The 26,945-nt window shown below is 41.6% G+C and overlaps 1 protein-coding gene across 9 annotated transcripts in view; it reads right to left on the bottom strand.

Moving 5' to 3' along the window:
* Positions 1 to 20,406: 20,406 nt before the first annotated feature.
* EXD2 (exonuclease 3'-5' domain containing 2) overlaps positions 20,407 to 26,945 on the bottom strand; it is a 24,596-nt gene continuing 18,057 nt past the window's right edge. For all 9 annotated transcript variants that reach the window (XM_048485478.1, XM_048485476.1, XM_048485480.1 and 6 more), the window contains 4 exons: positions 26,597 to 26,703; positions 24,988 to 25,123; positions 23,371 to 23,727; positions 20,407 to 22,654 (listed from right to left, as the gene is read on the bottom strand). In XM_048485478.1, coding sequence (XP_048341435.1) covers positions 22,438 to 22,654; positions 23,371 to 23,727; positions 24,988 to 25,123; positions 26,597 to 26,703 — 817 coding nt within the window. In that variant the 3' untranslated portion in view covers positions 20,407 to 22,437. The remainder of the gene's footprint in view (positions 22,655 to 23,370; positions 23,728 to 24,987; positions 25,124 to 26,596; positions 26,704 to 26,945) is intronic.

Genomic DNA, 26,945 nt, shown 5'->3' with positions numbered 1-26,945 from the left:
TCCACCACTGGGCCATCTGGCTCAGTATAGTCTCCTGTGACTTGCGGTGGCTCCCCAGGGTATTGTGCACAGATCTTTGTATCACTCTGTATCTTTGTATCACTTACTGCCTGATCCTTTTATCTGGAGATGCCAGGGATTGAACCAAGAACTTTCTGCATCCAAAGCAGATACCCAGAATATCTGGCAAGCTTTGTCATGTATTTGTCATGCTCAAATTATGTATTTATCATGCTCAAATTAGGCAACATGGTGGAAAATAACATGACCTGGCCTACAGTGTGTTATTCTTTGGTATAACTTGACTGGGACTGTGGGGAAAAAAGAGGTAACATTTTCTCCCATGCATTACTTTCCTGACTTCAAATAACCCTCTAGACCTGCTGGTTTCCCCACTAGGGAAAACATATCAGCTTTATTGTACCAAAGCAAAACAGATAGTCCAGCCAGACAGTCATGTTGGATCTTCTGTTTCTCATATCATTTAACCCTTTCATAGGTAACCAGGCAGCCTTTCCTCCAAGCTGCTTATAGACCTTGCTTAGATCTTACAGCCAGTCATCAAAAGATGGGACAGGTCAGTCTGCCTTTTACTTGGTCTGCCCACACTCTGTGTATTGGGCTGGAATGAGCATTACCAGTTCTCCTAGTGGAGCTGTGCTTGGGTTGAAAAGTATCTTTTCTTGACTTCCCATGTTTGCTCTAGGACCATGCACTAGAACTGCACTGATTTTACATTAATATTGTAATTCCCTGGTTTATTACACCTGACCATTCTATAGCCACACTGCCGACTATTGAACTATTGTTGCTCTGCCAAAGACATTCATCTCCTGATTGTCTTGTGCACACTAGGAATCATGGTAGCGCAGTATCCAATGATGTGTGAATTCAGCTTAGCAGACACAAAAATGAAGGTCTGATATCCTCTAAGCAATTTGACATACTTCACTGTGCAGTTCTAGAAGAATTGTGCAAATGACCATTGGAGGCTAGACTGGAAACCAGAGGCATAGCAAGGGGGGGAAACGCCCGGTGCACTGGTGTGACTTCTGCCCCTGCCCCGGAATGCCCATCCTGCCCCAGAACGCCCCCACCATGCCCCAGGAACGCCCTCGCCACACCCCCACAGGGGCACGTGCACTCCCTGCCCCCTTGGAGCTATGCCTCTGCTGGAAACAGGCACCTTTCCACTGAGGAAACCGCTACTGTGTGGTTCCCATCATTTGTTTCTCTTTGAGCAGATGACAGGCATCGTCAGATAAATGAACTCTTGATTGCTTCCTAAACTTTTAATAGGGATCAGTTTTAATTGCTCTTTCAATAGCAGTGGAAGGATTTGATAACTCAGCAGATATTTAAAACGAGCTTGCACCTTCATCGTACTGCTCTGTTTGCTTCACTGTGCTATTTTTATACCCTACTGATGTAGAAGGGAAGAAGATTTTTCACACGATTCTATATTTATTGTTGCCATCTCAGACTGCACTCCTAAACACAGCTACTTGGAAGTAAGGTTTCTGCTGAATAAACAAGTCTGGGATTTAGAGATTATAGGAACAGGTATACTTAGAGGTAAATCCCATTTGTTCAGTAGGGTTTAATCCCAGGCAGCCTAGATTTACCAGACATCATGACCTGATTCAGAGAGTTTGGGGTGTTCTCTTTGTTTTTTCCTGCTAAGGGATTTTAAGGGATATGATGGGAGTTTATCTGCCGAACTCTTGTGTGACACCTAAAAAGCCATGATGGAAAGCAAACAGAACCCAGAAGAGGGCCTTTGTTGGCAAACGTCTACATCAAACTGTCTGTTCCTTGATTTGTGCCTTCTATTTCCAGGTTAAAAGGTTGCTATCTCCAGGTTGCTATCTCCAGAACTTCTGGAGATTTGGGGGTGAGGCCTGAGGCAGACAGGGATCCCAGTGGGCTTCAATGCCATAGAGTCTACCCTCCAAAGCTTCCATTTTCTCCAGGGAAACTGATTTGTGTAGTCTAGAGGTAATCTCCAGGTCCTACCTGGAGGCTGACATCCATAATGCCTTTCCTCAGACTCTTCTTCATGGGTCATCAAGCTCTGGTCTTTCTGGTATGATCTCTTAATATTTTGGGAGGTGGTGGTTAAGAGAGGATGTTTCATCTTCATCTTTTCAGATGGTCTCACTTAGTGGCCAACCAGTTATTCCAGAGGACCAGCAACGGTGCTTAGAAGCTGCAGCTTTCCCCCAATGTTGCCTTCTAGAGCTGATGTTCAGAGGTTTGCTACCTCTGGATATGGAGGTTCTCTTCAGTCACAGTGGGTAGTAGCTCCTTCCATAAATCTGTTTGAAAAAAAACCCTCCTTTTAAGGCTATCTATGGTTGGAGCCATCACTACTTCCACTAGTAATGAATTGCATAATTTAATTGTACAGTGAGTAAAGTTGCATTTCCTTTTGGCTGTCCTGAGCCTATTTCTCAACAACTTCATTGGGTATACCCAAGTTCTGTGGGAAATGAAGAAAACTATCCATTTTCTTCACTCCATGCATACTTTTCTAAACCTTTGTCATGCCTTCTTTTTCTAGACTGAAAAATTCCAGGTTCTCCTCATTGGGAAGGAGCTCCAATCACCTAATCCTCCGGGTTTGCCATCCTTTGTACTTTTCCCAGTTCTGTGATATATTTTTTGAATACAACCATTAGAATTGCAAACAGTACTGCAAATGAGGTTACACCACAGTTAAGTAGAAGGGCATTACAGCACCTGGCCTCTTTTTTCCTTGCCTGCTGAGCTCAAATCACTGGCCTCTAGTCACTCCTCTGTGGTATCAGGTTCTCCTCTGCCAGTTTTGAAAGCTAGCCTCTACTCCCTTTTTAGAAATGGACCTGCCTCCTGGTGCAGTGGTTAAGAGGAGTGGAGAACCGGGTTTGACTTTCTACTGCTCCACATGAGTGGTGGACTCTTATCTGGTGAACTCAGTGATGAAGGGAGGGAAAACTGTGCCTGGGACATGAACTGTCCACACGCCCCCTTCTCTTGTGGGGCACAAATTCAACTCTTCTTCACGATTGGTCCTTTCTCCTACTTCTAGGCTGGCATCTGCAACCAACTAGTACTTGTCAATGATGCCACTTCTGAACTCCCCTAGCTGCCACGGCATGGGTTATGTCCCCTGCAGGATCAAGTCAGGCCACAGGCAAATAAGACCTCTGCTTCTGGCCATAGAAGCCAAAAGAGTTTGGGCAAGGCCAGCAAAATTTTCCAGTGAGGTTTCAGACATTCTTGACTGTTAAGCTATAAATGCTGTTTTAATTGTCAATATAATATCAGTCATATTTACAGTGTACCAGACGCTACAGAAATAGCAGATAGTGTTTTCCAGCAAATTGCTGCCTGGTATCCCACTATGCTGACTGTTTCACAGCAATCAGAAGAATCACATTTTTGCCCATAGAACCTTTTACTGGCACAGCCTGTGGAGCTAAAAATAATGGCAGGATTCATTTTGCAGAAGGTCTGTCACCCACAATGATGGCGAGAATGTATATTGCTTTAGTCACTCTGAAATCTGAATAACCCTAACAAATTGTCTCCATCTTACATGTTTTTTAAAATCCTGTTCTATTTGCAATCTCTTTCTGTTAGATTGACCTCTGTGCAACGAATTGGTTTTGAGTTATGAGAGATTGGAAAAAAAACCCTGAATTTGCTAAAAGCGACAGCAGCCCAAAATAGGCTGTTAAATATAACCTGTTAAATATAACCTGACCAAACCATCTTTTCTATGGACTGACATTAAGCATGAGAAACTTCATATGGACATATAGAATGCCCAAAAATGGTCAACCTCAGTAGTGAATCAAGCAGGGCAGCCTCTAGTTATTTCAGTGGGTTCTGCATGAGAACCACAGGCTGTGCTATCCCCATTTCAATAAATGCAGAAGCAGTGCCTTCTGGGTGACCTCTTTTAAATGGATGTCTTCTAAGGCTCTGGGTTCAGATCACCTCCTTATTGGAAAAATCTTATCCTCTGTGAAACATAGGAGAGGGTTGTTGTTGTTTTTCTTGCCTTGACGATGAGTCAGGAAGTTGGGGCATGCATGAGCACTACTAAAGGTTCTCACAGAGACATCCTAAACAAAGCTACATATTTTTAAGAAGAGTGTGTCTCCATTTAGAATTACACTGTTGAGCAGAGGACCATGGGGCTAAGGGGAAATGGATTTCTTTATTTTAAAAGATGAGCCCATCACAGAACTAAACCTCATACAGTGGACATCAATATGATGTATTTCACAAGATTATGACCCACAGAACTTTGTGTAGTGAACACCTCTGAATAACATACATTTTGATCAGGCATTCCTACCCCCACATTTTGTATGAGGAGCCAAATATGCTTCTGATACACTGGTAGATTAAAGTTAGCCTGAGAGAAAAGTTTTGGCAGCAGCATGCAATGTTTCCATAGCTGCCTCTAGGGATACAGCCAGGTTTTTTCTTTACTTTGTACTGAAGTCTGACAAGCTGTAGACACTTTCTTTCCCACACACATTCTTATACATAACACGCACTATTTTTTAATTAAGATATATCTATTTTAAAAAATCATATATGCAAAATAAAAAAACAACCACCACCACCAGTATACAACATAAATGTATATTATTCTAACACAAGTGTGGGTATTTGTAGCATTTGCATACATAAATGACAAGCTATAGTGAGACAGACCACCATTTCATCTAGCCCACTTTTACCTATTCTGAGATCAACTCTCTGGCGTCTCTTTTCCAGTCAAGCTACCTGAAAACATTTTCAGTGGAGATGTCATAGAATTAACTCCTACGTAAAGCACAGTTGCTTAATGATGCAGTTATTTTCCTTATTCAAAGTCTTGCCCACAGGAGATTCTGTCAATGAAAGTAACTGATTGGACTCTGTTCTTTCTCTACCATATAGTGCAACAAACCTCCCTCCAGTATGATCTTCTCTGCCCTACTATAGATTTTTATCTCCAGGGATAACAGTATCCTATTGATTTTTAACTGTTCCACCAGGTTTCTGATGTGCCCAGTATATCTTGAGTCTCTTTCTTTTCCAGGTTCTTGTCCTAGTTCAGCCTCCTCAGCATTTATTTATTCAAAACATTTACATCCCAAGATTTACTTCTGCAAAGTGTATGCCTCCAAGGTGACTATATAAACCATAAACTTCATCCCTCTTCTTTTCTCTGTAATTTTTCTGAGCACTTTAGGCTTTTCACATTTGTTTTGTTTTTGACTGACTGTTCCAGTTTGGTCATTGTGTACTCTTTATTCCTACTTATAAAGCTAAGAGTGCAGAATGCATGAACAAGAGAAATGACAGAGAGAAAAATATATATTACTGAAAAATGCACATGGAGGTGAAGGGAAGGAGGAAAATCAAGGCTCGGGTTGTCTTTCCTTTGTGCTCTAAGGGTCATTCCGTACGTTCCAACTTGGCTGATAAGTAGAGCAAATGAATCAGAATTAAATTTGGCTCTTTCATATAGCCCCTCCCCTCTAATTTGGAATTTCCTTCCACCTCTATCCCATCGTTTACTGTGGTTCAGTGCTGCATCTAACTGACATTAACCATAGTTGACACAACTCTGGTATTGCTCTGAACCCATCTTTCAAAATGCACAATGTGTACATGAGAAGGAGAAATGGGGTGTGGGGGAGTAAATATTCAGTCAGTTCCTTTTCCCTTAACCCTAATTAACTGCCAAGCTAACATTGCACCCTAGAAGGGCTCTCCAGAACTCAAGGTAATTTATCCTGGCATTTTTGTTGCTATTTATAATTTTATCCAGTGAACTCAGACCCACCATGTGTGCAAACAATGCTTAAGAGAACAAAAAACTGCATAAAGGGACTCAGATTCTTGATAGTTTATAACTGAGATTGTCCACCAGGGTCCTGATTTTCACCAAATGGCCAAGGAGGATGTAGATCTAACATGTAAATATACACAGTCTCACAAAAATATGTTAGTAGATTGTATATTCCTCCACCACCAAATTCAACATGCTGGACCTTCTTTGTTGTAGAATGCTGTACCTGGGTCCTAGTGCCTACCTTGCCCGGCTTCCCACATCCATTTGAAAGTCTGATGATAATCGTTCAATGAACTAGAAATGCTTTTGTATCAAAGGACTATGTTCAATAATGCACAAAATGATGTTTTTGACAATGAATGATAATGCTCATAATTGTTTGGGACTACATTCTAATGTGGAAGCATAGAATTTTTTCAGTTGAAGCACCTTAACTGAGAGTACTAACACCTTTTTCTGAGACAGAGTATAGTTTCTTTAATTCTTCAATTCTGTCTCTTTAAGTTCCATCCATTTTGGCTGAGATACCTGCAAACAATAAAGGCTAGCCGGCTTGGCTATTTCTTTTTCTGCTAATTATTGGGGATGCTTCATCCTTTATGCTTAGATGGTTTGAGAATGTTGATCCTTCATCTTCTGACATTATATTTTTGGGCTAGATGCCTTGATACCTTCTGCATATGTAAGAATGAATTATGTGAATTTATTTAGTTTATTAAGTTCCTTTATGTATAATGAATTTTAATTGGCATTGTAATGTGGTCCCTGCAGAATTGTTGTGGCTGAAGAAGGCTAAGGTTGAAAGCGTTTAACTTACCCGGGTTAACACTACTGATATCTATATGATGTTTATATGTGGCCAGCTTATGAATGGCCAGTTTATCTCTTTACATAATATCGAGGTGAGATCTGACAACTGGAGTACTTCAAGCCTCTTTCATCATTACAACTGAATTGCAAGGATTTCACTGAAGAGAGATTATTTATACAGAGACTTATTATCTTTTGTGCATATTTTGGTATCCTTTTTCTGTCAATTAGTGTTGTTCATGTATTGCATCATTGTTTCCATTGTTGATATTTGGGTTATTGGATATAGTGCTTTTAATAATTTCTATTGAAGTTTATAGTTATATTGCTGTTCTTTTGAGCCAGGCAGAGTAATTTTTCCATACTGTTTCTGGCTCATTCTTTATGTTACAGAGCATAGTTTTCCCCACAATCCCATAATCCTGTTGACATTAATTCAAGAAACCATGGTCCAACCAATAGTACTACTGATGCCTCTATTACTTGATCTATATCTAAACTGGAGTCCAGGTTAGATTGAACTACAGGAACTTTAAACAGAGCTAGAGATCTGTGAAAGAAATTGGGGAAGCTCAAAATGGTTATCCTGAATTAGAAACAGGGCAACTGTTTCTGCAGGACCTAGGAGTCCAACAGGGCAGCTCAGAAATTTTCAGACAAAATCATAGAGTGGGAATGTACCATATAGGCCATCTAGTCCAGCCTCCTGCTGAATGCAGGATAATCCTTGTCAGGAGATACTGGAGATACTGCCACAGGAGGTGGTGATGGCCACTAACCTGGATAGCTTTAAAAAGGGCTTGGACAGATTTATGGAGGAGAAGTCGATCTATGGCTACCAATCTTGATCCTCCTTGATCTCAGATTGCAAATGCCTTAGAAGACCAGGTGCTCAGGAGCAGCAGCAGCAGCAGCAGGCCATTGCTTTCACATCCTGCACGTGAACTCCCAAAGGCACCTGGTGGGCCACTGCGAGTAGCAGAGTGCTGGACTAGTTGGACTCTGGTCTGATCCAGCAGGCTAGTTCTTATGTTCTTATGAGAGGGCCTCCAGGGGCCTTCTCTGCCACTTAAGGCAGAGGCTTAGGGAAGAGTGTGAAGTTCTGGGTTGTTTACAAGGTCATGTAGATATATGCTCAGATTGTGTCAGAGTCTTTTTCTTCAAGGAAGCCCTGTGTATATTCTTCTCAAATTGTATGGTATGTGGGAAAGATCAGAGAACCCATTACAGCCAAGGCAGTATCTACTTCTCCCTCATCAGCAGACATTCCCTCTTCAACTAAGCCCAACATTCATTGCAAAAAGCTTTTGCAAATGAAAGCAAACAGCCTGATACTGTACATGGGATCTAAGACAGAGAACTGGCTAGACATGAACAGGGAATGGGTGTTGATTTGATTTTAAGGGCTGCAGCATAGACAGGGCTTATATGTAAATTGCATTCAAATCTCCTCTCTTCCCCCCGCCCCCTACTTTAACACAGCACAGATTTAAAAAAACAACTGAGGCATCTTAATTATTTTCCATGCAGAGAGGAGTTGGCTTCTGTTACCTAACCGGGGCCCGGACCCTGTCAATGCCACCTGCTTTTACGAACTGCTGATAAACTGATTTAAGTCTCCAGGCATCTTAATGCTGTATTTGACACAGCACTAAGAACTGCTCATTCACTCTCTGTACACAAAGGAAGATTTGTTTTCTCTTTTAATCCCAGTTCAGAATGGTCACTGTCTAAATACACAGCTGGTTAAAACAACACACAGTAAGGGGTTTGCACAGCATTTCACATCCAACAGCAGCTGTTTCGGATGGAAATATCACTCATGGGGAAACATATTTATTGGGAATAAGAATGTTTGCCATTTAGCTAGGAGTACCATTTCTGCATAAACTATTCCCAAGAAACTACTGATTTTCTTGGAGAAAAGTTCTGTAAAGTTTGAAAAGTTGCACACTACATATCTGGTTTTTGATTCTCCAGTTTGTAAATATCTTACATGAGAAATTCACCTGAGAACATCACACAACCACCCAAGAAGGTTTAGACTGTTTCCTCCCCAGTTCTTTTTCTTTGCTAGTGTGACTTAGAACAGTGCCAGGTACATCAGTGGGGTTCTAAACAATAATTATATTTGTACCAAATTCCAGGAGCTCAGATCACTCTGGAGGCCAGGCAAGTTGCCACCACAAGGGATAGCGACACACTAACAGAGCTTTTGGCATTATTTCAAAGACATTATTTCTGGTAGCTCCTCTAGCAGATCATTCCAAATAGATGGGGCAGCCACTAAAAGGGCTGCAGATCCAATACTGATCAGATGAACCTCTTGCAGAGAGAACCTCAAATAGGCCATATTGTGCAAATCTAAGCTGATAAGTAGGTCGGTATAGAGAGAAACAATGCTTCAGGTAAATGGGACCAAGAAGGACTTTAAACAAAACTAGCATGTGGAAACTGATATGAAGCCAAGGCAGTTGATATAAAACCAAATTTGTTACGTAACCATTGTACAAACCTGTTTTCTAAACCCCAAAATGCCACAGCCTCTTACAGTTGGTACTAGCTACAGGTTTCTGAGTTACCTTCAAAAGGCATAGGCACATTGCATTGCACTAATACAGCCTGAGGTTATGGAAGCATGGTTCATAAAGTCAAAGTCAAAGTCAAGGAAAGAGTAGAGCTTTAGAGCCATAGGCAAATGATAGAAAGCTCTCCTGATAACCTCATCCTACTTCTCAAAGAGTAAGCACCCCAGGGCCTTGACTTGATGGGATACAGTCAGCTCAAGCTTGGGTTTGTCTGTCTACTGAAGAACATTTGCTTTCACAATCAATGAGTATTATTATTAGTACTACAGTTCTGCTTCCTTTGAAGAAACTGAGATTTACATTGTATAGATTATTTCGCAGTGGTTTCCAGAGGTTATCAGAATCTGGCAGCAGTGTCCATATTGTCCCTTGAGTATTTTGATTTGTGTCCACACTTCCACTTTTCTAGCCTTGACAGCAAGGTGAACTGACAGTGCACAACCATACCTAAAATCTGTTGAGGCCAGGCTGCAGTTCTTGGCAATGAAATTTTATGACCAAAGTCACATAAATTTTATGACAAATCACATAAATAGAAGATTTTGTGCAAGCAGGATATGTCGGCATCTCGAAATCTTAGTACAGTTTTATTTTCTAATATTATGTAGCTCTTGTGATTGTGAAGAACAACAACAAAAACCTTGCAATCTGTCAAAAATGTAAGTGATATAGGATTGGCATCCCAAGAGTATCTGCAAACAACCTGCAGTACTAACCAACAGATCAGAGTTATCCTATCCATATTGATGAATAAATCTCATTAAGAGATTCTGCCTTATCATTCTGGGAGAAAGAATCCACTTTATTCTGCAGTCATTCCTGCACATACAAAGTCAGTACATCATGGAAAATGCTAGACTAGAACCCTTCTCTCAAACTTTTCTGGTTGCAAGCATAAGTACAAGGGGAGGAACAGAGGCTGAATTCCCACTGAAAATTTAATCTAGATACAACCAAGTTTCAAAAAAAATCAGCACCTTTTCATCCAGGTTCCAACATCCTCACTGCAACATGTTTCTAGGGAAGTCGTCTAAACCTGCCCCTTGGGAGAATGCCTGCTGTCAGGGGTGCAATTGTTAAGCTAGCAGCATCAAAATTTCAGAGTATCTTTAAGCAACCCTTCTGATTATACCACCCAGGTTTGGTGAAGTTTGGTTTATGGGGGCCAAAGTTATGGACTCTCAAATGTGTAGCCCCCATCTATTAGCTCCCACTGGAAACAATGGGGCACCACTTTTGGGAGTCCATAGCATTGGGCCCCCTTGACCAAACTTTACAAAACCTGGGTGGTATCAGTAGGAGCCTCTCCTGATGATATAACCCAGGTTTTGAAACATTTGGTTCATGGGAGCCAAAGTTATGGACCCTCAAATGTGTAGCCCCCATCTCATATTAGTTCCCATTGGAAACAATGGGACTCCCTTTGGGAGTCCATAACTTTGGACCCCCTCAACCAAACCTCACCAAACCTGGGTGATATCATCAGGAGAGTCTCTGAACAAATCCCTGACATTCTGGTGCTGCTAGCCTAAAACCAGTGCCCCCTGCAAGCCAAAAATTGAAAAAACACAAAAAAATACAAAAACCCACAAACGGGGGCGGAGCTTCGGACATGTAAGGCGAGGGGGGTTGATCATCCAGAATTACAACTAGTCACCAGACTGGAGAAAAGGGCTGCTTTTGAGGGTGGACACTATGGCGTTATACCATTCTGGGGTCTTTCCCTTACCCATACCTCACCCTCCCCAAGCTCCACCTCAAGAGCTCCAGGAATGTCCCAACTGAGAGTTGGTAACCCTACATGAGATGAAGCAATAGTTGGCTACTGACTGAAAAGCAGTGCTCTCGTAGAATCATAGAGTTGGAAAAGACCACAAAGGTCATCCAGTTCAACTCCCTGCCATGCAGGAGCACACAGTCTGTTCAAAAACCTCCAAATAAGGAGACTTCATCACCCTCTGAGGTGGCGTATTCCACTGTTGAACAGCCCTTACCATCAGGAAGTTCTTCCTAATGCTTAGGTGCAATCCCAATGCTGAAAACTGTCATAAAGCATACTGTTCAATATTGCAATAACTCACAACACAGCATCTCAGTCAAAGACTGGTTAGGGCTTAAAACTGCCATTAGTCTATTTGGTGGTGCTATAGACTCCCTCTGGGTAAACATGCAGGGAAACGAAGTGGATGCTTGTCTTCATTTGACTAATCCACAAATAATAACTAACCTTGGAATGGATGAGCAGGCAAGCTAATGAAGAGCCAATCCTCTGCAAGGCTGGGCCTGAGAAGCCAGTGTAGAACTTATGTAGAATTGTCAGATATTGTCAGTCTTGCAAGTCCCGTGTAATTCCCCCACCCACACCCACACCCACACACATACACATTTCCCTAAACCTATTGAGTTGATGGTGTATGAGCATCTTGATCAAATACAAAAAATATTGCCCCCTTAGTTACCGTTCCCTTAGAAATGTCAGCTGTTGAGTTTTAAGGAAGTAATATAAAGCAGCACAGGAGACTTATGAAAGGGGGGAGGTGAGATTAAATCCTTCCTCTTCCAACACAGTCTTTCTAGTGGCAAAGTAATTAAATGTTCTTGCTGAACAAACACTGAAGCCATATCCCCCAGGAAAGTGGCACCTGCTGTTGGCATCCAGTATGGAGAATAGAGGCCATCTGTCCAGCCTTTTTATCACTTCTACTGCTCAGAGCTCCTCTGATCTTTTGTTCCCAAAGTCCCTATCCATCCCTTCCCCTTCAGTTGCCCTGCTCTCCCTTTTTTCTATCTCATCATTGCCTCCGGCAGAAAGCTCAGCTTGAATGTGCCTTTGGGTGCTCCCTCTTGTACTTGTTAGAAGTAAGTGGATGAAGAAAAGAGTATATGACCTCTGCTTAAATGCTTCTTTTCCATACCACGGGACTATGTCTACATTGCAGGCGGTTGCGGCCACATGGAGGAGTCACGTTAAGCTATGGCATTTAAATTATGCTGTAGGGATTTGGCTACAGTGGCTCATCATGCAGAATGAAAGATTGTCTTCATAACCAGGAACAATTCCCCCTTGCATGGGGACAATGATGTCTGCATGGTGATTTGCAGCATATAAATTTCAAGGCATGGTGACAGCCACAAGGCAGTTTCCAGCAACTTCCACATTGTCCCCAACAATGTATACTCTATCTCTTGAGTACTATCTTACTCTCCAAAGAAAACAGCCCTTCAGAAGAACCAAAACCCCATGATTTCATGAGGAAAGTCTATGTTTTAAAGGTAAAATGTAAAATGGAGTGAAACACAGCAAAATTAATAAGGGGTGGGCGATGAGCTATCGTTGCTTTTAAAAATGCTCACTATTTCCTTTTGTTTCCCCAGATCCATGGTTTCAGTAGCTTTCTCCATTTTAGCAGGAGTGCCAGCTTTTCATCTGCCAGAGATTAGATTAAATGCATGCAGAACTAGGATTGGGGCAGGAAGGGGGGGTGGAATGGCAGATTAGAGAAAGGCCATTGAAGTGCATGGCAAGTCAAAGATGAGCCAGGATAGAAGCATTTTCTTCTTGGGAACAGACATGTGTAGTTTTTCCTGTAGCTGCTGCGGCTGTCAGGAGGGTGCAGTGGTGACAAATAACATGTGTGAAAACATTCAGAAAGGGCAGAAAGTGGTGAATCCTGTTAGAGTATTTGGCATCCATGTATGTTTAAGTTTTGTAGGAGCAATACCACTTGCGTCCTTGGGTTCATGCTGACTTTTACCAGCTGCTTAATTGGGGCTTGGCTTCTACATTCATCCCCACCTACTGCTATTATTGCTACCTTTCTCTCTCACTATTCATGCATGTAACTGTGTATGATTCTTCTTCGTAATATTGCTGTGTATGTTTTATGCCAGTAATTATGCACTCAAGTTTTTTATTGCTTTCTTTTGCATATGTTTTGTAGCCTGCTTTATCTTTTTTAAACTCTATATTTAAAAGTAGTAACTTTCTTAACAACTCTGCTGCGTGTATTATTCAACTCTGCTATGGATAGGTTATGTGAGCAAACCGTCTCTCAGGTTTTGCACCCAGGTTCTATCAAATCCTAGTACCAGGCAGAGGCATATCTAGGCAAACTGGAGCCCTGGGTAAAACCTGAATTTGATGCCCCCCACCATGGGCAGCCACCCTCCCCCACCATGACCAAACAATGATTTTTTCCATCAGGTCATTTCAAAGTTACCATCACATTATAGAATATGCCCCAACTCACCAATCTGAACAGAGCAATGGGCCATGCCATACAGCAGAAATAATTTTTGGAAAACATTTTCAAAATGCTTTATTACTGCTATGAAAAAAAATTTTGGTGTTGTATCCAGTCCCCCCAATTGGGGGAAACAGCATCACTTTCAATGTTATTTAAACGGGGGACCCCAGATTCTCCCTTTAAGGTGGATTTAAAAGGAGAATCTGGGCTCCCTAGTTTAAACAAGTGATGCTGGAATCCACCCCCAAACAGCATCATTTTCAATGGTGTTTAAACTAGGGAGCCCAGATTCTCCTTTTAAATCCACCTTAAAGGGAGAATCTGGGGTCCCCCGTTTAAACAACATTGAAAGTGATGCTATTTGGGGGTGGATTCTCCCCCACCCTGAAACAGCATCCCTTTTGGGGTGGATTTAATAATAATAATGATAATAATAATAATAACCTTTATTAGTAATTGAAAGAAAGAAAGCTCCCAAAGGCACCTGGGAGCTCCCAAAGGCACCTGGTGAGCTCCCAAAGGCACCTGGTGGGCCACTGCAAGTAGCAGAGAGCTGGACTAGATGGACTTTGGTCTGATCCAGCTGGCTTGTTCTTATGTTCTTACGTTCTGAAAGAAAGAAAGAAAGAAAGAAAGAAAGAAAGAAAGAAAGAAAGAAAGAAAGAAAGAAAGAAAGAAAGAAAGAAAGAAAGAAAGAAAGAAAGAAAGAAAGAAAACAAGAAAACAAGAAAACAAGAAAACAAGAAAACAAGCATTGGCAGGAAGGGCAGGAAGGGAGTGGATTTAAAAAGAGAATCTGGGGAAATTCAGGGGGTGCCTGCTGTCAGGGGTGCAATTATTAAGATAGCAACACCAAAATTTCAGAGTATCTTCGTGAGACTCTACTGATGATACCACCCAGGTTTGGTGAAGTTTGGTTCAGGGGGTCCAAGCTTATGGACCCTCAAAGGTGTAGCCCCCATCTCCTATTAGCCCCCCTTGGAAACAAAGTTATGGACTCCCTAAACCAAACCTCACCAAACCCAGGTCATATCATCAGGAGAGTCTCCCAAAAAATCCCTGAAATTTTGGTGCTGCTAGCCTAAAATTTGCGCCCCCTGCAACCCAAAAACGGAAAAAACACTGAAAATACAAAAGCCCCCCCCCCCCAAACGAACCTGCAATTTTATCGCTCACCACAAGGTGGTGCCCTGGGCAGCTGCCCACTTTGGCCAATGGGAGGAACGTCTCTGGTACTGGGAAACCTGTTACGGACTGCTTCCAAAATAGACTGGTGGGTTGCAGTTAGAGCTTTGCTTAATGGGCCAAATAAGCATTGGGTTGCAAGCCCAGATTCCAGGTAAACCCTAGCCAACTGAGCAAGATTGCAACCCTAAACTTAATCCTACACTGGCATTTTTTGCATGTAGCATATTATGCAACTTCGAATGTTATAACCTTACCCTTCTATCTGCCACCAGTGGCCAGGGAAGACATTTTAATTTGGTGTCACAGGGGACACTGCAGCACAAGTCTACCTTCTAGTGAGTCAGACTATACTGTTGTCTTCTCCGATCATTCAAACTGGAGATGCAAGAGAAGAGACTGAGACCTTCTGCATGCAAAGCAGATATTCTGCCACTGAGCTACAGCCCCTCTGTGGCAAGGAATTCAGTGCCTCGGAGTATGCAGCGTAGCCACTTGGTATGACAGAATGCCTTTGGTCTACCCTGGGTGACCTATTCTAGTACTAAAATGTGCAAATGTACTTAAATGGATGGCAGATCATTTACTCTGAGTTTTTAAAATACTACAGGATTTTTTAAATGTGGGTTGTGTGTCGTTTCCAGAGCCTGTTCTTTACTTTTCTTTATAAGGGCAAAATTTCTTAGAACAGGCTTCTAAATGCATTCCTAATATGTGTTTCTAACTATAATGTCTGTTTAAAGGCTTTTGTTCTTTTAATTCAATACAGTGGGATATTAAGTTGTTAAAAATAGGGCCTAGTATGGTAAGAGAGTTTGACTTTTGTTTGTTTTGTTTCTTTTGGATTGAAAGATTTTTAGAAACTTCATAAATGATTATGCAAAGCAATAAATTACTTGCTGGACACCCCCACCTGCCTTCTCACCCTAAACTCAAGCCATATGTTTGAGTGAACCATTTAAATATTTGGAATGAAGTTGCGTATTGAAACATGGTGAGGGAACGTACTCTAGTGTGACTAGTTGAAATGGGTAACTACACAGGTCCTGATGCTGAAAATTTCTCCAAAAATAAATCACTGCTAAGAATAAAATCCACACACATTAACAAAAGCAAAGAATAGAGCTCATATAAGCAATAACATACAGTCTGCCAGACCACATCTTCCAGTGTAAGTCACAAGAAGTGATATGAGGCTATATTTTATATACCGTAGAGATGCATTCACTTCGTATTCTGATGCTGCATGACAGAAGGAAGAGGCAAATAAAGGAGAAGGGATGGACAAACAGAGTCTTAAAGCCAGAACAGCAGATAAGCAGCCAGTAAGGTCAAAGAATCAGAGAGACAGAGAGACAGAGCTTAGCTTATGAGCAGGCCTCAGTGATGCACAACATGTTTTCTGTGTGGAACAATTGCAACTGTTAAAAGAATCTTAGGTAGAAAGTGATGGGAAAGATCCTTCTCTGACAGAAACACAGAATAGCTGCAGCCAGAAAGACTGGGCAATATTAAGTTACTGGTTGTTGTGGGTTTTCCAGGCTGTGGGGCTGTGGTCTTGTAGTTTCTGCTACTAATGTCTTGCCTGCATCTATGGCAGGTATCTTCAGAGACATCTGACATAGATGTGGGCAAAACTTGAGGATCAGAAACGACCAGACCACAGCCACACAGTCTGGAAAACCCACAACAGCCACCTTCAACAATACAATACAAGGTTAAATGGATGAGTAAGTCTGAGTCAGCATAATGAAGCCAACAAGATAAGGAAAAATTAACAAACCGTAAAAAAAAAAAAGAATTAAGCACCAAAAGGTCAAGAATAGAAAAGGATCACTAAATAAAAAAAACCTGCTGTATGGCAAAAGCACATGTGTGCTTATTACAAATTAAAATAATAGTATCATAGTAGAAGGCCCATGATAGCCCGCTTTATGTGCATAAAATCACAAAGAAATAACACAAAGAAATTCTATGTCACACTTTATGACCTGAAATCAGACACATTTCAGTTCACTGGCCTTCCTCAGTGGTCAAAAGTAATAATACAGTGTATTGGCTACCTCACTACAAATACAAGAAAAAAAATTGAATGATTGAGATCAATATTAGAAAGCTGTATAAAATTGGCACCCAGGTCTTCAACATAAAGCCACTGTCCACTCAAATCATATAATGCAGTGTGCCAATCATGTCAAATTCAGTTATGGCAGCATCCTATAATATCTCAGTCAAAAGGGTTTCTTTAAGTCAGAAGCAAGTAAGGAAACATCAACATGTGTTCATAGAACTGATTATGTTGTAGTCCTGTAGTGGAAACACGTATGAAGATTCTTTACACCAAGACAGACCATTTTGCCTTCCAGCACAATATTGTCTATTCTGACTGGCCATAATTCCGCAGGGAATCTCTCAACATCTTCTGTGATTTTTCAAAAACTGGAGATGGGGGGAGGGGCCAGCTGGGTTTTTCACAAACAGATGTCATTTCTATCAGCCTCCTCCCACCCACTGAAGATCACTGACCCATCTAAATGCTGTTCCTGGGTTACAGGGAATCCTCAAAAACAGGCAAATTGAGAATCTGCAATGAGAGGAATGAATTAGAGAATATGTCCCATTTCACAAAAGACAGACAGCTACATCCCGTCCAAAACTGAATCTGGGACCTTCCACATCCCCAAAACAAAAACTCATCTGCCATTCAGCTATAGTATCCCAATAATAGTTTAGTATTCCAATAATACCTGCCAGTGTATTTGCAAATGCTGGGAGATTTGGAGGGCAGTGCCCTGGAAGGGCAGAGTTTGTGCAGAATGTGATGTCACTTTTGGGTGATGCTCTCTAAGCTGCCTGCCTTTGTCTTTATAATTTTTACCATAAAAACCAGGGGAAATTCCTGGAGTGTCTTTATGAAATTCCTGGAATGTTCATATAGACACTGCAGGAATTTCCCCTGGTTTTTATGGTAAAAATTATAAAGACACTTCAGTCCCTTGGAGGTAGGAAATTGGATATGGGGGCTGGTAGTTGCCTGCCTTAAGCAGATAAATGGCATGCCTAATACCAACGATGCTATGTGTGCTAAGCAGAGTTATATCCTTCTAAGTTCATTACAGTCAGTGGCCTTGGAATACAACTCTGCTTATGTCTGTATACTGCAAGAAGAGATTAAAGCCCATTGCATCTTCTGAATTCTCTGTACACAGCATGTGAGAAGGAAATCTGACCAATGCAAGTACCCCAACCTCACCAGCACCTTCAGTGTGATTCACACTGAGGAGACTGGAGGCTGCTGAAGCTTTCAATAGTAACTACCATGATTCCTTATTTTTTGATTTTGCATGCACTGTCAAGCTCTGTTACAGATGGGTGGGCTGTGTGGGACAAGGTTGTACCCTAGAGCAGGACGGTCTGTGTGGTAAACTGGAGTTTGAGTCTGAAATAGAACATGGACTTTAATGGGAGAAATAATCATCATCAACTGGCAGTTTAAGGAATTATAATGAACAGTAAGCATTGAGCACACATAGAATGACCTTAATATTGACTAACAGCAGCCAGTTTCCACTCGCTTGTGATGACTGGAATAGAATGAAGCCATTGTGGTGTCGTGATTAGAACTGAACTATGACCAGGGTGACCTCTCCAATCCCCACTCTATCCTGAAGCTCCCTAAGTGAACCTGGTCCTGTCAATAGCCTTCAAAGATCATAGATTTGTTGTGACAATAAAAATGGGAGGAGGTAAATTTGTATGACTCCATGAGAAGAAAGCTGGGGAAATAATGAACATGTGTAGCTTGTAGGCCAGAGGATGCGATTTCCCCGCCCTGCCCCCACACCTCAAAAGATTTAATTTCTGATCTCTCTCAGAACCATATGAAGGAACAGCAATTTAAAGAATCACTGTAGGTCCAGTAAAGATAGTTTTTGATACTGCAATAGCCAGAAGGAACCTTTGGCTCATTCCGCACATGCAGAATAATGCACTTTCAAACTGCTTTCAGTGCTCTTTGAAGCTGTGCAGAACGGCAAAATCCACTTGCAAACAGTTGTGAAAGTGGTTTGAAAATGCATTATTTTGCGTGTGCGGAAGGGGCCATAGTGACTTTTTAAAGAACAGTACTAACGAGCATCATTGATTTTCTCATGAAAGACCCATGTTTAAAGAACTCTTAGGTGGACCGAGAAAAATTACCTCTTGCTGGCTTTTAGCTTGAAGATTCACCTGCCTCTAGAGCAATTGTCCCAGGCAGGGAAAAACATGTTATTTCAATACTATATTTACCTACAGTTTCTTCATGATATTCCATGTTATTCCTAAACTGCCTATACTGGAAGAGTAACATAACAAAGTGCCTGAATAGTTCACATTCTACCCCTTTAATAAAGCGGAATTAATAGAATTACCCTGCTTCATTTGGAGATGAAATTCAGCATTTTATGTTGTGAAATGTATTTAGGCATGGGAGAAATGGTACAAGTCTTTAGGCATGGGAGAAATGGTACAAGTCTTCAGGTTGCTCAATCAAAATCGAAAATGAGCCACTCAGGAGTTGGAGTGCTTGGTGCTGTGCCTTGACTGAATATTTATCCATTCTGTTGTTCTGTAGAACAATGTTCCAATAAAAGGAATAAGCTATTAAATTAAGGCTTTAGAATCCCTTCTTTATGATTTAGATGAAGAGACAGTCACTCCCATCGAGCCTAAAACTTGGTCTTTTCATGCAAGAGAAGCAGTAGCATCCAGCCAAGGTCAAAGAACAGTTCACCTCTATCTGCATTCTAGCTAACTCTTTCTTTATAGTCATGTAACATTCTGTCTTCTCGGGTACCATCTAGTGGCTGAGGGATGTTACATCCTTTTCAGTAGACGGATCAAGCAGAAGGAATTTCTGCTCTGAAAGAAAAGCAAAGTTAAGGGTTGTGGAGTGATGAAACGAATGCTACAAGAAAGAATTTAAATTATATCCCTCCTCAGCCATTTTGGGATTGAATTTCTGATAGTCTTTATTTCTCATATGGTCTCTGAGAGAATGTAGTTCACTTTGCTTCCAAATACAGCCAGCGGGAGGGCAAAAGGGAGAAGCAGCAACTGTGAAAACAACAGTCTCTGAAACATATTGATGTTCCCCATGAATTGCTAGAACAAAAATTAATCAGAAATGGAGTGTAGTCGTAGACCAGGATCCCCATATCCTCCCAATCAGAATCACTTCTGCTTGTATGGAAGGGAAATTTCCTCCCCCAACTGAAGCCCATTGTAATTGCCCCTCCCAAAAAACTGTGACCAGAGGGAACACTGAAAACTCCGCCTCCACCACGTGCAAACAGAGCTTCTGCTTCTGCAAGTGAAGGCTTGGATCCAAACCAAAGCAAAGTGAGCAGAGCGGAGATTTTAAAAGATACCCTTCAAAAATAATGCACTCTTAAAATGTTAAAATGCAAATAAAATTGCAACATACTTATTGAATATTAATCCCTACCAAAAACAGACAGTAGCGTGTGTGTGTGTGTATAAATAAAAATAAATAAATCACCTGAAGCTTTACAATACCCCTGCAGGGGTGGCCAACCTATGGCGCTCCAGATGTTCATGGACTACAATTCCCATCAGCCCCTGCCAGCATGGACAACTGTTTTTTTTGTAAATATCTTGAATGGCTGTTGGCATTTGAGATTTGCCTTATGGCATATGTTTGACTGAGTCACAGAAATTCATGCAAATCAGGTACATTCTCATGTAGTTTTTATAACTTCACTGTAAGTTCAGCAGCTGTTCAGGATGAAAATGCAGGATTTCTTTTCTCTACTGACACTTAGAGTAACTAAAGAAATGATACATTTATTGTTGCTTCAGTTGTAAGTAAAAGTTACATTTAGCATTTTAATCTTGCTAAAGTAGACAACAAGCTAGTATTAAGATGTATCAAGATGCGCCTGCAAGATGACTTCGGGCTTCCACAATTTTCTAAGACAGTTAATTGAAACCTGAATTCTATTCAATCTCATATATTCAGTTATATTTGAGAAAGTTTAGGAGATATAATTTTCCATGCATGCAGTTTTTTAGTAGTTAAAAGGTTAACTGGCATTCGTATGCATTTTTAAAATTTCCTCCCTAACAAAAATACTTTCCCCAAAAAGATAATTCACTCACAGAAAGTTTCTGACTGGTTTACCAGTTTAAATATTCAGAACCCCCAATTTTCTTGTACTGTTCAAAATAAGTTCTCTCCCAGAGATTTTATCTGTCACAGACTCTACAAGGTATCTATGGCTACTTAGCTAAAAAAAGGAATTTTCACAAAAAATATTCCTTCATAGGATGAGAGGCAATTATCTCATTACATATCCTTACGGGGTACATTTGTAGCTGCAAGTTTTTCCATTCATCTCGTTACCTCGTGTGGACTTTCTCCAAACTTTTGCCAAAAGGCAGGAATTGGGATTTTGTTGACTCCATACAGCTGTGTGGATGCATTTGCCCTTGTCACAATTAGCTTGCTGACCCCCAGGAGGAATCTACAATGGTGCTGCTTTTTTGCTGCTCAAACTGCCATTGTCAATGTTTTCCTGCTCCAAGCGTGAGGGGCTAAATATTCATCTCCTCTTTAGAGCACATCCATATTCTCATTTGTCACCCAAACATGTTCTTTTACCTAACCATTTTAAAGAAGGAATGACCTAGAAAATTGACATAGTCATTTCTGAATGTAACTCGGCTTTTTTTGTGATGGTACTCCCCAGGAGTAAGTACCAGCACATTGGCGGGGGGGGGGGGAGGGGGAGACTCCCAAGTCCTGAGAGAGGAATTGGTGGAATCAACATAACATTACATATGATTACTGACAGGGGGTTTTTTACACACACAAAAATGAAAAGCCAAAATCTAACATGTTCCCACAGCATCACTGCATCCTGCTATGTCGCCTCCTGAGAAACATGGAGTTCAAGTTTTTTTCCCCATATACCAGTGTACTATAGCCAAGAGGTAATGCTGTGGTAGAAGAGGTATATCTGTTACTTGGCAACAATATGTTTTCCTGCCAGCAGTAGCTTTAATGGTACACTGGTAGTAAATCAATCAATAGAACAAGAAGCAGAGAGTTCAAGTAAGTCCATTCAAATTGTATTTCAAAATTTAGAAGAAAAGTTTGGATTTATAACCTGCTTTTCTCTACTGCAAGGCATCTCAAAGCAGCTTACAAACTCCATCCTTTCCCGTCCCCACAATAGCCACCTTGTGAGGTAGGTGAGGCTGAGAGAGTTCTGAAAGAACTGTGACTTGCCCAAGGTCACCCAGCAGGCTTCATGTGGAGGTGTTGGGGAAAAAATCCAATTCACCAGATTTAAGTGCACCACTCTTAACCACTTACACCATGCTGAATTAAATGTTTTAACCTTGCTGCAGTTTTGTCAACACGCACAAGTAACAGTTTCCTAACCAATTCAAGAGAGGGGCTATGGCTGAGTGGTAGAGAAGGTCTCAGGTTTAGTTGCCAGCATCTCCAATTAAAAAGATCAAGCAGGTGGTGATATGGAAGGCTTTTGCTTGAGACCCTGGAAATCCACTGCCAATCACAATAGCCAGTACTGACCTTAACAGAACAATGGTCTGACTCAGTAGAAGGGAACAAGCTAATTTAACATAACCAGCATGGGAGATTAAAGGAAACATGGGAGATCAAAGGAAAACAGTTACATTTTGCTAAGTTTGTCAGCCACTTCAGGCTATGAATATCTTCTGGAAGCTCCAGTTTTCAAGACAATTCAACCTGGAGATCCTCTCCATACTTTCGGATCAATTTCTCATGATTGTGATCAACAGACCACTGCTTTGGGAGATACTTGGGCTGCATAGTGTCCAAGAAGTGCTGGCGCCAGCGTCTCTCCAGCTGCATGAGGGAGTAGAGACCCGCTCTGGCAAAACACTGCACCACTTTCAGACCATGTGGCATATAGGTCTCATTGCAAATCCTGAAAACGTAAAAACAAAACCTGGATTCAGAAAAGCATGGAAGTTCATGGAAGACCCAAACAACCTACAGGCCCATTACATTTTGGGCCCTTTAAAGGTACGCATAAAATCATTTTGAAGTCATGTCTGCTGTACATACTGACAACAGGCTGTGATGGTGAAGCTATGTAGATTCTTCAGAGGACTCTGATCACCCTCAAATAAAGAAAGCTGAGCAACTGGCAGTTAGGCCCTTTTAAGCCTAAACCAATAGGCTCAGAGGTGTGCAGTTCTGCTCAGGATTCAACTGTAGATCAACGTGAAACCAGATTATTATGCATTTTACTAATAACCCAGGTGTGTGTGGGAGGGGTAAAATTATGTTCTTTGTCAACAGAGAGGGGAAAGGGACACCCTATATATGATGCAACCTTAAATCATGTGGTCTCCCCTCCCCTTTCTGGTATAAACACATTTCCTCTCAATCCACCTTCTCTTGTAATCTACTCACTACAGTGGGATGCCTCTTGAGGTCAGGATCTGTGCTACAGAGAGCTTCCAAATCAGGTCATGCTCATGAAGACACAGGGGGTGGAGCCAAATGAACAAACCTTGAGGTTAATGCAAATAATCAGATCATAATATGAAGCAGTAAGGCCTGGCCTGTTGACATGAATTTAAACCTTGGCACACATCTGACTAATTTGCAGTCTGAACCAGTAGATGTGAAACGTACCTGGTTTCCAGTCCAGCAGCTTCTTGTAGCATTTCTTGGGACACTGTCATAGCGTGGAAGTAGTCCTTGACCACCTGTAACAGTTCTTCTTTCCTAGTATCAGGCAAGCCGTCTGCATTCAGAAGAGCCCTAGCACCTGAACGGACTTGCCTGCGGATGGGATCTTCTAACAGGCGAACACCCTCCTCGCAGCCAATGGGGGCACCAAACTCCTCAGCCAACCTCTGCTTCAAATTGTTATCATAGTAATTGGAAATAGCATGACAGGCAGTGCACAGGAGGAGCACGTCATGAGAATTGTGGTCCTTCATCTGGATGGGGAAGTGTTTCCGGTATTCATGAGGCACTATGTTCTTTCTGTTGAACAAACAGGCCAGTTGTTTTGAACAATAACCATGGTTCTATCCACACAGTGCTAGATATTACGTATTCATTGCACTACAACAATCATTTGCAACAGGACTGGTTTGCCTGCACAGGAACATTCCATTGAGAATTATTGCTATATAGTACGCCAATAAGAAAATATCCAGCACGGGTTTGCTATAGTTCATGTCAAATAACATGGCAAATGTAGGTTGTAGCACTGTGTAAAAAAGTCAGATTTGGCAAGCAATGCTCACATCTTATCAATAATTTCCCATAAGCTGGAAGCCACCACACTAGCAAACTGAAAGGTCCACTCATGTGTTTGCACATATCAGCTGCTTCAACCTACCCCGATTTGTAAAGGAGGCAAAGAGGCAGGGGTCACTGGAACTCCTTCTAAATCAGGTTGGCTTTTAAAGGCTGGAAATAGGCAAGTGTCGGGTAAGGCTGCTTGTGTTTTAAGTATTGTAATAACAGACGCATAACAGTTCAGCACCACTATACACACTGGGCTCTGTAAGAACATATATACATATTTAGAAGTGTGCTGTACTGAAAAGTTTGCCAGTGTGTGACATTTCGGTTGATTGGTGATTGTTTTGTTTCACACAAGTATTAAGAGCCATTTTGACACAGGTTATTTAACTCTGGGCTTGAGGCTGTTGGGAAGCAGGGTTTTTTTCCTGTTTCCCCACACGGCATATTTATGCACCTCACAGGGTTTGCCTGACTTTCCTAAACTTTCTTGGCTTTGGGATAGACTACTGTGCAAGACTACTGTGCAAGTGAGAAAGTTTGGATTTTCCCAGTTCCACCCACACAGCCATCATTTTATCTGCCCTAACCCCACATTGGCCATTTCCTCCCCCACCCACCAGGAGACTTTCTTAAAAATGGCAATTGAACATCATTATAGCAGTCTCTGAATCCCCAGCTGTCATTAAAAAAACATAAAATATCCAACCCTTTTTATTGCAGATCTAAGGAGAAAGACATGTCTCTGCAACAAAAGGGGGCAGAGGCTTACTCTTTCCAGCTTTCATCTTTAAAATTGAAAGAAACGAATACACAGAGTGTTATAACAATAGTCAATGGCCAATTTAAAAAATGGCTGGTAGTCTCTTGGGGGAGGGGTGTGTGTGGAGGGCTGCTGAGGGGGGAGGTACTGGGCCAGGAAAATGGCCAGAACATAAGCTCTGGTATTTTGCTGTATCAGATAAATATACTTTCACTGGCTAAAGAACTCACCGGATATAAGACTCTGTCTTGCCACAAACAACACACATGTTCTCTTTGACTGTTAAATAATAATCCACCTGAGATTCAGGACGTCCAGAAGGTTCAAATAGTAGCTTCACAATAAATGGGTCTGTACTCACTAACTCTAGGACCACCAAACAGAGAAAGAGAGCAAGCAAGATCATAAATGTTTGAAGAATAACCATGGGATGACATTTAATGAGATTACGCAAAATAATAAGTGCATAAAGCTAAAAACTGGGCAGTAGGGGGACAATAGGGTCAATAGTGCCTATTTTGCATGCCAGCTTCTTTCGTATATATGAGCACATGTCTTATATGGAGTCAGACCATTTGTCTTTCAGACTCAGTAGGGCTTAATCTGACTGGCAGGGGCTCTCCAGGGGCTCAGCTGGAGGTCTGATTCTTTTTAACTGGAGATGCCAGGGACTCAACCTGTTACCTAGTTGCTATACCACTGAGACACTGCACCTCCCCAAAGTGTTTATTACCACTTTGGTTGCCATAGCTGTAAGTAGTCAGACCCCTCCTCCCACTAAGGAGTGCCATGAAGATACAGGAGCCAATGACTGGCATAAGAGCATGACATTGCTCTCCACAAAATGGATGCCTCTCAAGAGAGTTTGGGGATCCATCTTGTGTCAAGCTTGCATGTCAAAGAACGAGATTGACAGATGAACTTTTCATAGTATGAGTGTGTCCCAGATCCATGTGCAATCCCCACTTGCCTGTGGGCTCTTTCCTTTGCTCCTGAAGAGGTCATTTTCCTCTTCGGAGCTGCTTTCCCTGGATGTCCCTTCAGGACTGGTAACTATCACCCATCCCTGAAATCCTACTCAACTTCCTCCCTTTTATTAATCAGCTTTTGAATGCTTTGAGAGCGTATGTTCATTACTTGAGATATATTTGTTTTACTGTTTTTATTTTGTAAGAAAACCAATTTTAACTGCACAACTGCCCGCTCATTTGAGAATCTTCACCCAGGACTATCTGGTATACATACGCTACTATTCCCCTCTCGCTCTCTTTCTCCAGCTAATTTCCCCAACTAAAGTGGAAACTGCCTACTTAGGGTAACATAGCACACCTCTCTGCTCAAATCCAGGCCAAGACAAAGAGATCTGACCTCAGGAGGAAAAGAGAGTGGAGGTCATCCAGCCACAATGACGTTACAAAGTAAAAGGGGGTACACTGAAACATGTGCAATAGGTGGCTCAGTGGAGTTTAACTGGACTGGAAGAGTAGGACATCTGTTTTCTACCAGATTGGCTGGCAGATGAAATCCAAATGCTACATCAAGGTTGCCATGTTGATCTGCATTAAATAGCTAAGCCCATCTTCATAAGCCCATGGTGGCGAACCTTTGGCACTCCAGATGTTATGGACTACAATTCCCATCAGCCCCTGCTAGCATGGCCAATTGTAGTCCATAACATCTGGAGTGCCAAAGGTTCACCACCACTGTCATAAGCAATGTTTCTAACTGACCACAATCTTGACCAAAAAAAAAAGGAATAAGAGCTGCATTTCAAGTTTAGTAGGCCCCATTACCCCATCCAGCAACTGTTGCAGAATAATAAAAAAAAGGCTCACATACCCGCAATGCCCTTGTCAAGATACCACTGCGCCTTCTTGCGATCACAAGTGCATAGAGGCTGCCCATCTGGTGCATGTAGGAAGCAATTGTCATACAGGGGAGATTTTCTGTGAAAACAAAGATATCATAAACATGAGCTTTAATAGTCATATATCCAATCATAGCAGTATCTCATCTTATTGCATGCAAATCCACCTATAATAGAAATAAACAATAAATCCTGAAACCTAAATCCTGCAGTTGTGCTTCCAAAGGATTCAGCACATCAGAAACTCAGTGTGATATCTGGGAGATGTCAGTCTTCCTCAAGCACACGAAGCTGGGGAAGGAATTATTCTTGATTTCATGC

The sequence above is a fragment of the Sphaerodactylus townsendi genome, linkage group LG02 (assembly GCF_021028975.2).
Source record: "Sphaerodactylus townsendi isolate TG3544 linkage group LG02, MPM_Stown_v2.3, whole genome shotgun sequence".
Classification (NCBI taxonomy): Eukaryota; Metazoa; Chordata; class Lepidosauria; order Squamata; family Sphaerodactylidae; genus Sphaerodactylus; species Sphaerodactylus townsendi.
This window is presented reverse-complemented; position numbering and strand designations above follow the sequence as displayed.